The following is an 18430-nucleotide window of genomic DNA, read 5'->3' as shown; positions in this document are numbered from 1 at the left end:
AGAAATAACCTTCCCCAATGTAAGCATGTGAAAGGATATAAACAGAGCATGGGTATGTGTGATGTCTTTTGTCCTGGCTAAAAGCACTTCTAACATCTAAAGAGTGTTATGCCTTTTCCAGAGGATGGGAAGGATATGGGTAGAAAGTTGGAAGTACAAGTTCCTGCGGTGCCTTATGGCTGCTTACACGTTGGGGTGGGGGGTGGCGATGGCAATTGTGGATTGGTGGACCTGGCACTGTATTGGAGATGATAAATGGACTAAATCATTAGACAAGAGCCAATAAAAACTTTTAAAATCTGTTCCAGGACTCGAGGAGACAATAAGAAGCCCCTTGCATTGCCCAGTTGCTGAGGCTGAGTACTAGGATTTCCTAGGGGAAAACTGTTTCTGAAAAGCCCGCAAATTCATCCACCTCAGAAGAGGAAGAATGAAAAGCACTAAACAATTCCTCTGATGGTGGAGGTAATCCCCACACATTTAGCCGGGATTGTGCCCTAGGTACTTCAGAAGACATTGCAGCCTTTCACAGAGGGAGAGGGGGAACAGAGGTAGATCTTACCGGGTCCCCCAGTTCTTGCTTCTATATCAGTACAGTGTGCCCCTTTCTGCCTGTGCAATGCCTCTTCAGCAGAGTCTACGTGCTCAGACTAGCTTTCCTTGTATCCACGAGAGGGTTCAGGTACCATTACCGCTACCAGCTCCTGCTCTGATGCCATTTATGGGTAGAGCGGAGAAAAAAAATCAATAACATAGCCCTTCAGCAGAGCTAAGGCTATACAGTCATACCTCGGTTTAAGTACCCTTCGGTTTGAGTACTTTCAGTTTAAGTACTCCGCAGACCTGTCTGGAACGGATTAATCCACTTTCCATTACTTTCAGTGGGAAAGTTCGCTTCAGGTTAAGTACAGACTTCCGGAACCAATTGTGTACTTAAACTGAGGTACCACTGTACACGTGTCTGTACTGGGAGGGGAGGGCTGGGAGGCCACAGACCACAGCAAATGTTTTTAGTGGGAAACTGCTGGCAAGCAGTAAAACTACGCTGAGGCTTTTTTCCTGTTTGATTGCTCCCACTCAATAGCAGCAGCAAGGAAAGGGAGCAAAAGAAAAAGAAAAGGAAGAATTTTTGGGGGGCGGGGGATCATGAAGTTTTTTGTGGAAAAATTGACTCCAAAAGAAAAAGAAAAAAAGTGAGGGGAAAGGGTGTGTGTGGAGGGAAGTCAACAGCTACTCTGGAAGGAATGGAGAGGGGCCCTGAAGGAGCTCAGCTGTTAGGCTCAGATAAGCCTAACTGGTGTGAATGAGAGGATTAAAGTCAAGTAGCATGAAGACATTATCCGCAGGTAAGAGAAAAGGCCAAAGTAATGAGGAGCCAACCAAAAGCTGACTACTCTCAACAAGGCAGGAGAGAAAATTGGAGATAGGATGAGCTTAGTTTCCAGAATTCTTTGATCCTGCCTTGCCATGTGACAAGAGATATTACCCAACCCAGTGCCTGCACGACACCAGAAATAAATTAACACCAAGTTCCAACTGAATTAATATGGATTAAGTAGAAAGGCAGTCTAGATTTAAGAATGAAACAGGAATATATACTTACTTTATACGTGATATTTGAGAATGCCCAGCAGTTCTCATGACAATACTGACATCAGTAAAAGGTTTGGGTTCTATGAAAATTCCAAACAGAAAACAGAAGTGGGTAAAAATGACTCATACTTATGTAGGATTCAATTTATTTTGACATGTAAACTATAATATATAGAACTGAGTTCATTTGCAAAGGATATAATGGAAGGGTTGGACAAACCAATGGTCTAAGGTACTGTGAACAGTTTAATGAAGTTACATAGAAGTTATTTTCAAATTCCAACTGCATCAATTGTATAGTTTTCAAAATAAGTTCTAGGTTTCCTAAGGGCACTGAGTTCCTTGCTGTTCCCAACCCATCCTATGAGAACATTCTTGCTTGACAATCATACATTGTCTGCAAGTGTTATCTACAGCTAACAGATTTCAGGGAAAGGTGGTGAATGCTTCATAGCCCCAGAACGAGGACCATGGAAAATACAAATGGCAGAAGCTGTGTCTCGCAAAACCACAGATTACGAGTGGAGATCACTTTGCTTCCTAAAGAGACTATATATAGCAATGTCTGACTGGCCTTGTTCTTTGACAAGAACCTATTGTTGTTAAAAAAGAAAAGACAAATGTTTGCATAATATGCTTTCATGAAATGCTGAGACATTTCAACTTCTAGCAAATTTAGGACTATGCAATCCCGTCAACAAAATGTAGTTTATTTTCTACTCTTACTATGAATGACTTCCCCCCAATGAAGATCTCAATGTTTTCTTCTTCTTAATTACAGATGCAGAAAAATAATAACAATGCATTAAACTGTATTAACAAACCTGAATCCAAGGAGATGGACTTGGGAGGTTTAATAGGATAGAACACAAAGGGAAATATGGCTCCAGGAATCTGGTTTTGTATCTGATAAGGGTAATGACAATATGATGCATGTTAGATGTTCATTTGCAAATGCTTATTTTTGTCCTAATTTACAATTATACAGGCTATACCCTAACTTCCTATTAGCTTCTTCATTACATGAAGGCTGCATTCTAAATGTTGAATGTCTGTACATCATTTAACCTATATTATTCTGAATTCTGATATTTGTAAGATGAATTGAATAAAATACTTGGAACTTAATACACTTTACACAAACTTCTATTTTCAAATTTTTGTCATTTGAAAATTAAAAAATGTTTTTATTTTTAAAATGCTGTCAAGAAGCCCAGTTTATACTGATTGTGTTATTTCTGAAATTTATTTTATAAAATTTATATACAGCTTGATTGTAGAAAACCTCAAAGTGGTTTACAGAAAAAATAAAACAGAAAGGTGTTAGACATTTAAACATTCAAAAAAATAAATCAACTAAAAACACAGCATTCTAAATATCTGGGTAGGCCTGTCTAAACAAAAATGTTTTTAGCAGGTGCCAAAAAGAGTACTGTACAGGGAAGGAACCTGGCTAATGTCACAGAGTTCAAAAATGTAAATGCTGCCACACTAAAATATTGATTTCTTACAAATTTCTTACAAATGAGGAATGGATATTATCAAATGCGGAATGGATATTATGTGGCACCTGTAACAGTGCCAGTTCTTCAGACTGAAGTGGTTAAGAGGGCATAATTGCATGGGTTTGATCACAATCAGAGAAGCCCCACTGAAATTAATGGTCATGACCAAGGCTCAAGGACTATCCCTGCATCCAGTCGGGCAACTCATCATGTTGGAAAGTGGGGCAGGCAGACTGGCTAGCCATGGCTGTGAGAGCAGATCCGATTCAGCAAATACTGGGCTGGCTCAGCTCTGCCCTCAGGACACCTCATTTTGAGGTTATGTGCTGGGCCCTGCCAGTAGGGATATCTCCAGATACCTTCTGCATGCATGTTCAGCACATGAATGGGGCTATCTGTACCGCTGGAATGATGGCAGAAGCAGAAGTGAGCAGAGGGATGCCTCTGCTGAATCCCACACCTCATCTCCACAGCCCAGAGTAATTTTGGATTACAGCCCAACATAGCACATTAATTTCAGGTCCTGAAAACAGAATTTTGACTTACTGTGAATTTAATGGGAATGACAGATGACATTCCTCATATACCTCCGGGATGGTGCTTACTCTTTTCCTTATGGGCATTCTATGGGCCTTATGCACTTCTGACTTCTGTGTTTACGACAAGGGAAGGAGTCCTTAACCTCTTTGTGAATGCAGAAGTGTGCCCATGAGAGGAAACCAATATGACTCACACAGAAAGCAGCATGACTCACCCCACCTGCAGAATGAGAGTGTGAATCAGAAGCTCCTGCCTAATAATACCAGGCACTGCAAGAGAAGGTGACATTGGAGTCTGACCAGTAGCCTCCTGTACACTCTTCATGGTCAGAGGCGCAGAAGCAACAGGCAAAGCCATAACCACTTAGGTAGGTTGTTTTATGAGCAACAAGTGTTTAAACAAAATGGTGGCTCTGCTCAGTATTGTAAATGAGGGACCTGCTAAGCTTTGTGCTCTTCAGAAATCAAAGTAAGGGCTCCCAGGGAACTGTGATGAAGTCAAAACGCCCCTTGTGAAGACACATTTCTCCCTCAGACCACAAGGGGAAAACGATGGGGGAAGGAATAAAAAAAGAAATGAAGCATACACACAAACACACACAGGGCAAAGAAGTAATGTACTGAAATAAAATACAACCAAAAAAAGTTAATAACAAAGTAACCGTTAAAAACACCGGCTCATGAAATATGCAATAAGAAAAGTGCAAGACCAAGAAAAGCCAAATATTCGAGAGAGAACAAGAGGCTCCAACCATCACCATCTGCAGGCAGGGTCAGTCTGGTGAGCGGGAGGATTCCTTCCCTTGGGGTAGGAGGCAAATGACTTCCCTGCCTATTCTTTCCAGCAGGAGGCATCCCTATGAGAAATGTCATCCGTCATTCTCAGGTATAAACCCTGAAAGCTACTTTATTATCTTTCTTGTCTCAATTATGATGTTACATTAAAGGGTTTTGAATATTCTTTATTGGTAACCTTGAAACATACTTGTATTCTATAAATCTGGACTCTGAAGGATGACTGATGTTCAGATGTACTGTATTGTACTTTTAAAGCTGGCAAGAAGCTTCTTCTCACAGGGATTTCATTTGGTTGAAGCATTTTCATGTTATTACCAGTAGGTGTCAAGCAGACCTGTCATATTAAAAGGAAAAAGATGTCTAGATCTTAATGCCATTTCTTATAAATCTTTCCAATACCACATGAGTCAGAATCTAGCCAAATATAACCACTTGTGTCAATGATATTTAAGGGACACATTTAAGCAAGTACTCGAGCAGCAGTAGAGAATCATTTTTCTTTCAAGCGCTACTGACACATGACAGAAGTCAACTGGGGTGCTTAGTGGATGTTAGATGTGGTCAAAACCAAAAATACGTGCAGTCTGTAACATGACAGAAGTGTACAACTCTTTCTCTCTCTCTGTCACCTCATCCTTTTAGTATGGTACATCTCGTGCACATATATGTAAAGCAGAAGAGGAAGAAGTACTCAGGGGAGCTTGTCTGGAGAGAATGGGTGGTGACAGAAGAATGCTTTGAATAGAAGCCCTTGTAGAAACAGCAACAGTTCCACTACCTCCTTTGGGAGAATAGATTCAATCTTTTCCTTTAAAGAAAGAGTAGAGCTGGAGGTATTTAACAGAAAAATAATTTGATCACATACATGGCCTTTGGGTGCTCATCCCCTTTTACATGGTGTATGCAATCAAATTATTATTGTTTTCTTAAACATATTTTTTTGTTTGTTAGGCACCTCCAACTCCTTCTTTAAAGGGAGATGGAAGCTAGGGAGGGGTGTGTGAAGAAACTAGCCTACTATATAAAAGTACAATTTACATTAGTTGCTCTGCCCACATTTGCCTCTGGCACCACCCACCACTAACATGCAGCCCTCAAGAGAATGCAAGTCATGGACTAAAAAAGCTTCCCTATCCCAGTTTATGATGATGACATGTCACATTGAACTGAAGTTCCAGGCAAACACAAGTGGTTATGGCACATATCTATCTACCTATCTATCTATAAATGTAAAAAGGGCATGTGGGTGTGTTTCCACTTTTCACTGAAACCGCTTCAAATTTGCACACAACGTGTATCAGAACACACAACTCACCCAAAAGTGCATGCTGGGGAAAAGAAGCCAAAAGAGGTTGCAAAACAGCACCCTCTACCCTGGTACTGCAGCTAGAAAACCTTCGCTCTCCACAGCACCTCGGCTCGCCTTTACAGACTAGGCCGAATGAAGGTGGGGACTCTCCTGGGTGGGTGTTGGGGGGAGGTGACGGAATAGATCATGGGTTGGGACAGGGTGGGGGAAATCACAGGGATGAACTGGGGGGGGGGAGGTCATGGGTCCGGACAGAGTGGGGGAAATCACAGGGATGAGCCAGGGGTGGGGTGGGGTGGGGGAGGAGACGGGATACGTCATGGGGGAAACACAGGGATGAGCCACAGCAACACATGGCCGGGCCAGCTAGTGCCTGATAAAATGCTGGCAATGGGGGCACATATTCATTATACTTCTATCACGAAGGCAGAGAGGGCAACAGTTGGTGGTGGTGGGGCAGTAAGTTACTATAAGCAGAATCCTTCTAAAAATGTGTCTGTTGCAACACACGTGCCCACTTGAGTGCAGCAAAGGCACCAACAGTGCAAATGGACCAAAACACAAATATTCAGAATACGTAGAAGAAACAAATTAAAAAGAAAAGAAGCAGGAACAAAGAACCTACCTCATACTTTCTCAGAGGAAAGGTGGCATTCATTCTTGTGGTGTTCAATAATAAACTTTTACCTATTACTAAAAAGTTCTAAATTTTGCTCTGCCCAGGTGCAGTATCCATGGGTGGAACCCAGCATAGAGCCAATGTAAACGTTTTATCAGCCGAAGGATTTCTCTTTGTACAACAGGATGTTCTCCTCCCCTATTCCCCGCCATGTGCCCCCCTAAATCTGGAGATTTGGGGAATGGGGGGGAGGAAAGGTGGGAAAGTCCCATTGTACAAGCAGAAATCCTTATGCTGACAAGATGCATTGGTAGAATATTGTGGGACAATTTAGAGATCATGAAGGAGAACCACAGCTGCTGAGAACCAGGGGCCAGGGTGCTCATGCCTCCCCCCCCCCCAGACACCAGGAGGCAGGTGAAAATTGTAACTCTATGCAGTTACTCTTGGTAGAATTTATCCCTGAGTAAACAAGATCAGGCTATAAGCCTCTGTTGTGGAACAAATTACAGCAGGACACAAAGTCAAGGCAAGGGGCAGAAGATTCAACTAATTTTACTCAGAGTAGACCCATGGAAATTAATGGAACTTTCTTAGGCATGCTCATTAATTTCAATGTGTCTGCTCTGAGTAAAATGTAGTTGAATATGACCCCGTGCTGACAAGTTTCTAGTAAAAGAGCAATATCCAATTATGCCAAGCTTTATGTTATGAATGTATTTTAAATGGACAAACAAAGAAAATTCCCCTTAACATTACCGGAGTATTATCATCCAGCTCCACTATTTTATTTTCTGTGGGTGAGTGCTCACAGTAGTCATTAAATTCTTTCTCCAGCATTTCAGTTTGTTTCAAACTCAGTGGCCTCCATCTTGACTTTTTCTTAGGTTTTGTTTCCCAAATGATATCAGAACTTGCAAACAAAAGAATAGAACAAGTAAACTTCACCCTGCCTGATAGTTATCAAACACAATATATTTTGCAGAAAAAAAATATGAACAAAACTATCACCTGACAAACCAATAAATGTTTCATGATACCCCTGAAATTTATTTAACCTTTAAAATTGAGCTATTTGTTAGAAGCAAAAAGAACTCCAGTTCCAAAACTATCTCTTTAATCTTTAATAAAACTTTTTGGAAGCTCCAAAAATTATTCTGCATTTTTAGAGTACTGAAACTAATACAATTCTAACTTGCCCCAATTGAGGCTTTACTGTATTTATACTGAGCACAATCCAGCCACACTTAAGTATTTTCAAATCCTAATCATTTTGACAGAAGATTTAAGCATGTGTCTAATACTGTTCCTCTGAAATGAAAGCAATACTGTACTATATGCACTTGCCTGGATGTAAAGTTATATTGAGATCAGAATAGAAAGTCATAGGAATGCACTGTTAAAAATATTTAACTGGCTGAATCATGCCCATATTCTTATGTTATATCATCCAGAAGCAGGTTCATTTGAATCCAAGTGTTTTAAGCATATGTAGTTAAAATGAAAATATTGTGTTTTAAAAATTAAAGCAACACTACCTTGTGATGCCAATGTAGCCTACTTCCTGTTTTAAATAGTTATTTACTAAAGAAATCCCAACATCTTGCAATGATATAATGATTTCTTGTTCTGCCAGTTCAGCTTTTTCACTTTCATATGTTAGTTTGAAAACCTTTTCATCTTGAGTGAACAGAATAATTCGCTGCAAGCCTTCAAAAAATGAAACTAAATAAATAGTTTTGCTTCCCACTTGGATAGGTGTCATCAAGTCCTAAAATGGAAGACAAGCAAATGTTTATTTTCAAGACAACCGTCTCCGGAAAACGCTTTCATTCACCAAGGATTCTGTAGATTACTGATACCATACATTGAAAGACTGCTTGGTTACTGTGATTACCGGTATTTTTCTTTGTATTTTACTATGTTAATTCATTGTGAGGTGCTTTACTTTAATATCTTATTTTCTGAAGTTGGATTTTACTCTTGTAAACTGTATGAAAGCTGGGTATAAAAATATTTGAAACAAATATATTTGCAAGTTTGGATACACTTACAATCTTTTCAAAAATGGTTCTGGCTTATCTCCATCTACTGTTAAGTGTCAGCTGCTGCAAGCCACATCTGACACAGCTATTGGTTATCAGGCCCCAAATCAATCTGCACACAACCAGAATTATGTCACTTGATCCAGATGAGGCCTTAACTATGCATCCAATAAAGAAAGTCTGGTTTCAACCAGCTACAAACAAAGCTCCCAATTAGCTGGGAATCTTTTATAACCTTGTAGGTCACGTTAGAGCTAATCCTGTAGAAGTCACTGCAAACCATCTTACAACAAAAGGTATAGCTCAGATCCAATTTACTCATGGATTTTGTCTGTAGTTGCTGGATCTTTGCTCCTGACTATGGCAAAACATTTAAAAACATTTTGAGTATTAGATCCTTTGACTGTTAATAAGCAACGCTGATTTTAGCGTTATTAATAGTAACATACATACATCTTTCTGAGTTACTTCCCCACTGCTCTTTCCACATTTCCATTTCAATGCTCTAGACCCTACAGGATCAGCCCATGTGTACAGAACTGCTTTATTTGGGGACAGAACATCTTCCATTGCATTGTGAGAACTGCAACCAAAAACAAGAAAAACATAGTAAATCGCAATACTAGAAAGTTAAAGGATATAGGAGGGAACAGTAAATAAGTAGAAATAAAGTTCTGTTGAAGTTAAAAGCACTTAGCTGACAGAGAAGGTCAGAGAGAGCCGGGGGGAAACAACCTAATCCATCAGGAAGGAGAGAAAAACTAAAGAGAACTGTGCCTGCCTCCCAGAATTCTTTGCTCTCCTGCCTCTGTCACATGACGAGGGTTACAACCCAACCCATTCAGGTCCTCAGTTATCAAATTTCTAGACGGCTTGGAGACAGACTACTTGAAGGATGACTTTTTCCTGCATATACCAGCCAGTCCTTGAGATCTTCATTGAAGACACCTCCTCAGGTTACTCTGCCAAGTGATGTGAGTTGGGTAGCAACTATGGACCTTTAGGTACCAAATGAAAATCTTTTTGCTTTCCCAGGTATAATATTAACAATAATATCTATTTTAGTGGTTTTCGATTCTTACACGAAGTTATTTCCTTTGCTTGCTAGATGTTGGCCTAAACTACTCTGTTCATAGAGGTTTTTGCCATTTTAATTTATTTAACATTGGTTTTAGTGTTTTTTTTTAACATTCAAATGTTGCGTTACACTTTGTATTTTAATGGTCTGTAAACTGCCTATATAATTGTTTTCTCGATTATATGGGCAGTATAGAAATGTAACAAATGTTTAATCTTCACTTTTTGAATGGAATTCAAAAACCAGCATGCGTAAAGTGTCTGAGGCTGGGAAAGATTGCTGAATTAGGGTCAGACGTTAAAAGCCATAAGACAGAACCAACTTCTCAAGTATCTTGTGGTCTTCTCTTGCTTTGCTAAATCAAACAAATAACTTATTTAAGATACCCAATTCCTGTTTGGCAGTGAAGCACTAGTAAGATAATACAGGAAAGAATTTGTATTATTGATTACCAGCATTTACTCAGATAAAATCATAGAACTGTATAGCTGGAAGGGACCATTAGGGTCATTAGTTCAATCCCCTGCAATGCAGGAATTTTTTACCCAACATGAGGCTCGAACCAACGACCCTGAGATTAAGAGTTTCATGCTCTACCAAGACCGAGTTATCCAGCCACAACTATGTGACAAAATCCTACAGTGTTCTGTGTTCTATAGAATTAGAAGGAAATCTTGTATATCATGTGAATAAATTCTCTTTATTTGAATTAAGTTTTAATGGGCATTTGTGTAATAAATATATTTCCATACCTCTGACAAATGTAGTACCTGTATCTGACTAGCTTTGTACCATGCCTGTATCCCACCAGGTTCTTGGTAAGTTAAAGATTCAGAGGAAATAAGTGAGACTGGTGGCAGTGGTGTGAGTTTAGGGGAACCACTGGAGAGGGAGCTGCGTTTTGTTATTGTAAAATACATAAACCAACCCCCCTACCTTCACCACTCATACCTTTGCCCGTATTCAACCATTTCTTCTTTGGTATGGTTAATGATCAGGAAAGGAGCTGCACCATCATGATAATTAGAGAATGTAATTGCTGTTGAATGTTCAGCTGGTGTAACATCCACAATAATGCCTCCAAGCTATCAGATATGAAAACAGTGCATTAAAATTGATTTTATTCATTAGTCTAATTTATTATCACAACAATTATGTTAGTTCTAAAAGCTGAATTAGTTTGGCATATTTTGCTCATTTAAAAGTATTCATTTGATTTCTTTATATGGGGCTGGTTGTTTGCCAAGGGAAGGATTTCTGGCAGTGCAATGAAACATCCCCCTTTTCTCTTCTTCGTGATCATCACTGCACCTTCCTTAAAACTGTTCTGGAAGTTTCCCCAACTCTCTGGTGCAGACTTGGAGCAGGTGCACAGGAAGAGGAGAAAGAAGGAGAAGTTCCTTTGCACAAATGAAATGTAACTTATACTAATTGAACTACAGTCGTACCTTGGTTCTCAAACAGAATGCATTCTGGGAGTCTCTTTGACTCCTGAAACTGGTCGAAAACCAAGGCACAGCTTCCAATTGGCTGCAGGAGCATCCTGCAGCCAATCGGAAGCTGTGCTGCATGTTCGGCTTCCAAAAATTGGAACATTCACTTCCAGGTTTCTATAGTTCAGGAGCCAATTTGTTTGGGAGCCAAGGTGTTTGAGATCCAAATTACGCCTGTACTTTGCTGGATTCCACTCCAAGTTAGTAGTTGGATTAAACTCCAAGATAGTTGCACTTAGTTTCCAGTGAAATCAATATGAAAAGATAGGTTATCATGACTAACTTACGTCTCAGTTGTTTCAATGGGACCTAAGTGCAACTAACTTGGGTGGAATTGGTATCAAACTCATGGCAATCCCCTTCATTTCTATGCATTTTGGATAGAGGAAAAGGTAGAACATGCATTTAAAAGTTATGTAGCTAGTAAATTATGCTACTCACCCTGTTGTCTAAATGTAGCAGCAAACAATTTTCTTGCTTATCAAACCGAATAATTTTTGGTGGAATGTCAGAATGTTCTACTCTAACACGTAACTTGCTTTCATTTTTTTCAGGCCAAAAAGGAGTGCACTGGGGAAGAAAAGGATAAATACATACTTTTGTAAAGGATACACATAATGGAAAATAAAGAGCAGCCTCCAAAAATCAACCCTTTATCTTATTCACCTTAATATTAAGTAATTTTAAGGATTGTGATTCTATTACTAAACATCATTTGGACATTGGAGATGAAACAATTATTTAAAAAGTCAACTACACTCTCAGCTTTAGAAATCTGCATGCATCTGTTCTTTAGAAGATGAATAACATTAGTAAGAGTAAAGTAAAAACACTTCTGGTCTACCGCCAGCGCTGATCGGCGAGGAATCGAGCTCCGAGGTTCCTGGCACTGTGAGGGAGGGGGGAACCGCGAGAGCGCCACAGACCCCCCCAAAAAACCCAGATTGAGCTTTATGGGGACATGAGAGCTCGGCTGCGCCCAGAAGTGACTCCTCCGCTTCCCGGCAAGCTCTTTTAAGAGCCTCGAGAGCGAACAAAGTGCAGAGTCGCGGGCGCCATTTCCAAGCAAATCGCTACCCTCACAGAGCGAAGCTCCAAGCCGGCAGTGGAGGAGCAGTGGGTTTTCCCCGAAACAAATGATTTGAAGACATTGGACACCGTGGGTAAGGGAAAGAATTTTTTTAAAAATAATAATAATTGAAAGGAATTGGCCACAGGAGGAGATTAAAACAGGAAGTCAATCTCCCCCATTGAGAGAACGGTGATGCAGTTAATTTGCCTGCAGCCGGAAAGTTTGACAGGAATTTATTAACTTCCAAGGATTGGACTTAAAACTTATGCCATCACAACTTTGCTCATCCAGCTTAATCACCCTCATCTCCCTCAACCCCATCCTCTGTTCTGTGATGTCCATTGTGTCTGGAAGAACCTCCTAGAATGCCTTTGTGAGGCTACCTCTTAAACATTCAAATCTCCCCTCAAACTCCACCTTTCCTTCAAAGCCTTTGGTAAATAGCCGAATAACATGAGGTAGTCAATATGATTCCCTTCAAATGCTGTTGGACTTCAGTTCTCTTCATTCATGACCACTGGTCATGATTGCTAGAGCTGATGGGAGGCACAGCTCAACTTTATCTGAAGCCATGTTAGCTACCTCTGCCCTACAGTAACTAGTGTAAGAACATGTAATAGAAATAATAAATTATTATTCTCTTGTTTACCCCTCCATCATTTTCCTTTCCCTTCCTCTGTTGCCTTCTTTGTGTGCATTTTTAAATTGTGTGTGCTACGGGCAACAGACCCATTCCATCCTTTTTGGAAATCATCATGTACACAAATGGTGCAATAACAACAATAGCTTTGATAAGTATGTGCTTACTTGGAGAAATGTAGTGACTTGGCAAGCACAACTATGATTTAGCTGGTTAAGTACCATTAAATACCACGATTTTGCCCATTTAACTTAGTTCAGTGGAACATAGAAGAACTTAAATTTGACCAGATTGTTTTCATGTTTAGTAGCAATTTTAATTAGTCTGATACTTCTTTCCCCCTCAACCACTGAAATCATAGGAATTGCTGCCAATTACAACCACTTTCCATTTCCACACATTAATTTTGCTCAAGTGAGTACATTTTCAAGAAGGGTCAGGACGGCTTGCAAAGACAATCAGTAGATTGAGCCTATTAACCCTTAGTTAATTTCTGGTATGAAAAGACGAATACATTAATGTCATTATTTAGAGATTAAGAAAGTGGTACCAACACTTTGTTCCAGAATGGTGCTTAAAAGGGAAAAAAAGGGAGGGGGGAGAACAAATGAGCTGAAAATTAACCAAGGCTACAGAATCCTATATTGAAGTTAATGAAGACATGTTGTTGTTTAGTTGTTTAGTCATGTCTGACTCTTCGTGACCCCATGGACCAGAGCACGCCAGGCACTACTGTCTTCCACTGCCTCCCGCAGTTTGGTCAAACTCATGTTAGTAGCTAATGAAGACTAAGACAGCATAAATGTTGCTATTAACATAAGCTACTAATAGGGTACTATATACAGTTTGTAGTGCAACTGTTTCCTTTGCTGTGTATAGCAAAGGAAATAGACAGGCAAAGAAAAAAGCATTTTAAACCTTCTATTATTTTTAAGCTTGCATAGTATAGTTCAGAATCAGACAACTTGAGAATGAGCAACACTTTGTGTCGTGAACTGTGTGTGTGATGGGAAGAAGAAATGATATACAAGTGCCCCAGATACTAGAAGAAATTCAAATTAAAGAAGATCCCAAAAGACTTACCTGCTGGGAAATTATTGGTATCCACTTTTCATTGTCCTCTTCAGCTACTTCTAAAGTATGCATACTTCTGTTTGTGATCATAAAAAAAGGCGTGAAAGTCACTATTCTAGTGATGTTGAAACTGCTGTTATGTATGGTGACACCAACCTGGGAAAGACAAAAAATGTTTAGTGTACATCGGTCTCATTACTATTAAGGGTGCCCCCAAACTGTATGTGTGTAGTTATTGTTGGTTGCACAATCTGTGAACTTTTTTGCAAGAAGAGTTGGGGGATACAATTCACACTGCATTCTACAGATCAATGCAAATTCTGCCATAAACATCCATATGATTAGCTCCCCAACACCACTTGGAGCAAATGAATATATATTTAACCACATGAAACTGCTTCACACCAGCATAACACTGGTCCATCTAGCTCATTATTGTCAGTACTGTCTATACTGTACTGACTAGCAGAAACTTTCCAGGGTTTCAAGCATGATTCTGAGGGAGCACACAAAGGTAATCAGACTAAGAGACCATTTCATCTGAAAATACAAAGACCAACAACTAGGGAGGAAGAAGTTGCACAAACAAAATACTCAGAAAAACACTCCATCAGGTTAACAAAAAACAAGTGCCTGATATAGAAGAGGCCAGAAAGGCAGCACAAGCTAGAAGTGAGACTGCTTTGGACAAAGACAAGAACAAACTGCCACTCCAGAGATAAGAGACAGATCAACTGCCTTTGAGTGAGGTTTCCTGCCTTTGAGCACTAGGAGGAACAGAAAGCCACTTCCGCGCTTGCGTCGGAGGTGGGATTGTGGGCTGCCCGACTGTACCATCGCGTAGGGGCTGCGAGTTCAGCCCCTGCGCGATGGTGCGCTCCCGCCTGCGTCACACCCCGACCGGCCAATGAGGCTGGGCGGGGCGGGGCCACGCCGTTTAAAGGCCTCCGCAGGCGGGAAAGCTCCCTCTTTCCCTCGCTGTTTGCCGGAGCGAACAATTCACCAATTCCTTTGGCGTTTTTTCTTGTTGTTGCTCTCTACCTTTATTTGAGTCCTTTTTACTCGGGCAGGGTGTTTGCAGGCTGGTTCGCGATCGTCATCGGGAAGCGAGGCACGCTTATTTTCTTCGCCGGGGCAGTTTGCAGCAGCGGCGGGGACCCGCCAGTCAGCTGCTAGCGCCAGTCAGCTGTGCAACCAGCATCGCGTTCAGGTTTTTTCCTCCGGTGCCCCTGGGAAGCACGCCACAGCTGCGAGGATCGCCCGCCTGCCGCTGGCCCGCCTGTCAGCTGTTTCTCCGCGCGACGGTGCGCGGCGCCCACTTTTGGCTTGCCGGGCGGAGGCGGCTGCCTCCCCACAGCGCTTAGTCTTCCTGCCGCTCGAGGCGGATAGGCAGAGTCGGTTCCCGTTCCCCGGCGGCGGTGATTCCTGCAGGGTCGAGGCGGCTGCCTCACTGCAACAGATTTTCAACGCGAAGTTCTCCGTTCTCATCCGGGCGGTCTGGTGAGTTTGCTGCTTCGGCGGCAGCGGTCACGCTATTTTGGTCTTGTCGATTAGCTGGCCTCCCCCCTAGTCGGTTCTCTGGTAGTGATTCCCCTGCGTGATTGGTAGCTCCTTGTTGTGTGAGTGAAAGCTTAGCGGTGTGTGTGTTTGGTCTATAGCGGTGAGGGCACTGGGTTCCAGCAGCGCCATCTTGGTTGTGGGCAAGGACGCCACCATTTTGGGAATCCTTAAGACCCACGTGGCCGGCGCCATTTTGAGTGGTGCAGTTGTATTAGCGGGAGGCTGTGTGCCAGCGCCATTTTGAGTGGCACGGTAGCCATTTTGAGTGTGGCTTGTTGCAAGCGACTGCCTCACAACCGACGCCATTTTGAGTGGGGAACTTTAGTGTAAACAGCAAGTCGCGGTGGCCATTTGAGCCATAAAATAGGCCGGAATTTCGCGCAGCAGGAACAGTATTAGCGCGACTTTATTTCATACTGAGAGGGAAAATAAATAATTAATACAGAAGGGAGTTAGATGCAGAACTCTTGAGAAGCCTTTAGGAGGTTCCTTTATTCGGCAGTCTTTTGGAGTGCGGTTTCTGCTTACCCGATAGGATATAGTTGGCAGTGATTTATTTTATTTACATTGGCACAATTCCCTTTTGGAATAATGGAATAATTGATTAATTTGCACGGTCTGAATTTCATTGCTTACCTAGGTATATTATTTGCTACAGTGGATGCATCGAATTAATTAATTGTGAATTAATTAACTGCCTACCCGTCCCAGGCTTTAATTTACAGGGGTGAATTAATTACCTAACATAATTCTTTTCTACGAATAATTGACTATCAGGTTAGACTGTATAATCACTACCCTTGAATTTATTTGAGGGAATTCCTGAATGTGCTGTGACTAATTGTCTTCTTTATTCCTTGTACTGGTGTATGCTCACATAATTAATTGCGCAGCTTTTATCTAATTAATTGCGTTAGTCAGATTGCTTAGCAGCATTAGATTGGAAGTATTAGCACCATCTGGTATAGTATCAAATTTATAATATTAAATACATATAATATTAAATTACACTATAAGTTAAATAACAATATATATATATATATATATATATATATATATATATATATATATATATATATCAATACACGCACGCACACACACACACTCATAAACGTATATACATATATATAAACAAATAATAATAATAATAATAGTAATAATAATAATAAAATAAATAAAGCACATACACACGCACACGCACACGCATACACGCACACGGACACACAAGCACATCTAGGACAGAGCAAAAAAAAAAAAAATTAGGCTCAGCACCTTTCCGAGAATGGCTCCTAAGCGTGCGCAGGGTAAGGCCCCCTCCAAGAGCCCTGCGGCCCAGGACAAGACTGAGGCCCTGGTACGAGTGGTCTCCACGCTGCAAAAAACTCAGCTGGACGTGTGCAAGCAGCTGGCGGCCATTGCAAAAACGCTTGCGCCCATGGCTGCCACCACTCAGGAGGATCCTCGCGAGTTGCAGGAAGAGCCAGGTGAGTCACAGGATTTCATCCTCGACACCGGTTTAATGGAAAGCGATTCGCCATGTACCTCTGCTTCTCTATTTTCCACCTCTAGTTCCGACCGGGGTAGCAACGTGAGCCAAGCCCCGCGGACACGAAGGCAGAAGGCGCGCGCTAATGCCTCCAACTCCCAAGGGCAGGGGGAGGGGTCTCATTCTGCAGGTTCTTCCACTCAGTCGTCGGCAGGTCACCGGGCAGACCAGCTTGGGCAAGCCCTGGTGCAGCAGGGGACCGGGGATTCCGAGACGTCCGGGGAGGAGGGTACGTCCAGACCTGGAGGAGGTACCGAGAACGAGTCAAGGATCGAGGGAGAGCGTCAAGGAGGGAAAGCCAAGAAGAAGACCGGCAAGCGCAAGAGGAGCAGGGACGACTCGGACGATTCAGGTACGACCTCCGAATCGGATGGCGACATCCCGATGGAGGATTATTGGGGGATTGCGGAAGACCAGTCGGGCCTTCCTCTTTGGATACATAGGCGGAGATCGAGCGCCCATCGCAAGGGTTTTAAAGGGACTTTAGAATGGAGGGACGGCGCCTTAGTGCCAGATTCAAAATATTCCACCAACTCTGACACCGACATTTTCTTGGGTTCGCATTTGTCAAATAAAAAGAGGGAAAAGATTTTGAACGGGGACTTTGTTGACATTTTCACCCTTTTGCCTTTGTCGCATACATTGGGAAAGGGTGAAAAGATGAAGAACTACGGTAGGCGCAGATATAAGACCCCCCGCGCCGACCGTACGTTCGAAAACTGGCTAGATGGCATCCACATCTGGGCGGCGGTCATCTCAGCTGCATACCCCAAGAGGGCCTTGCACTTGTGGGCTTATGTAGCTGACGTTAGGTTGGCAAATAAGATGGCTGGGGAGGCGGCGGCTTTAAGCTACGATGAAGACTTTCGTAGGAACGCGTCTCAGAATCCAAAGACCAGATGGGATCAGCGCAACCAGCATTTTTGGAGTAACCACGTGGTCCCATATGTGGAAAGGAAACAGACGGATCCCCCTAAGTCTGGCAGGTTTGAACCCAGGAGGGACCCGCGCCGCAGGGTCTGCTGGGAATATAATAAGGGCATCTGTCAGCGGCCCAATTGTAAATATACGCATGAATGCGAAAAATGTCTAGGACAGCACCCTGGAGTGTCATGTTTCAAAGGGAGGCAGTCCTTTCGCGGCGGGCGAGGCAATTCACACCAGGGCCCCAGACACGCAAGTGGCGCCCCCCAGGGAACAGGCAGTAATCGGCTCTAATACATCACTCACTCTGGCTTTCTCCCCTATAAAGCTCGGCCCCCTGAAACTCCTTTTAGATCACTATCCCAATAGAAAGGCGGCTAACTACCTCTGGGAGGGGTTCTCCTCCGGTTTTAGAATCCCAGTAAAAAGCCCACCCCTTTCGAGCAACCCCCCCAATCAGAAATCTGTTAGGGAGAGACCCGACATAGCGATTAAGAAAATCAACAAGGAGATTACTGCAGGTCGCGTGGCGGGTCCTTTTGCAGTACCACCCATACCCGAACTCCACATTTCCCCTTTGGGAATAGTCCCTAAGAAAGCGCCAGGCGAATTCAGACTCATTCATAATCTCTCTC

At 42.2% G+C, this 18430-nt stretch overlaps 1 protein-coding gene across 6 annotated transcripts in view; it reads right to left on the bottom strand.

Moving 5' to 3' along the window:
• VPS13A (vacuolar protein sorting 13 homolog A) overlaps nucleotides 1-18430 on the bottom strand; it is a 162437-nt gene that overhangs the window by 30850 nt on the left and 113157 nt on the right. For 5 of the 6 annotated variants that reach the window (XM_035100322.3, XM_035100323.3, XM_035100324.3 and 2 more), the window contains 9 exons: nucleotides 13775-13921; nucleotides 11421-11549; nucleotides 10438-10571; nucleotides 8862-8991; nucleotides 7902-8134; nucleotides 7123-7276; nucleotides 4623-4769; nucleotides 2418-2499; nucleotides 1604-1673 (listed from right to left, as the gene is read on the bottom strand). In XM_035100322.3, the coding sequence (XP_034956213.1) occupies nucleotides 1604-1673; nucleotides 2418-2499; nucleotides 4623-4769; nucleotides 7123-7276; nucleotides 7902-8134; nucleotides 8862-8991; nucleotides 10438-10571; nucleotides 11421-11549; nucleotides 13775-13921 (1226 nt within the window). Of the gene's footprint in view, nucleotides 1-1603; nucleotides 1674-2417; nucleotides 2500-4395; nucleotides 4495-4622; nucleotides 4770-7122; nucleotides 7277-7901; nucleotides 8135-8861; nucleotides 8992-10437; nucleotides 10572-11420; nucleotides 11550-13774; nucleotides 13922-18430 lie in introns of those variants that run through there. The other variant, XM_088652968.1, reaches the window with a different exon arrangement.

The sequence above is a fragment of the Zootoca vivipara genome, chromosome 10, assembly GCF_965207765.1.
Source record: "Zootoca vivipara chromosome 10, rZooViv2.hap1.1, whole genome shotgun sequence".
Taxonomy (NCBI): domain Eukaryota; kingdom Metazoa; phylum Chordata; class Lepidosauria; order Squamata; family Lacertidae; genus Zootoca; species Zootoca vivipara.
Note: the sequence above shows the minus strand (reverse complement) of the source record. Positions and strands in the feature narration are given on the sequence as shown.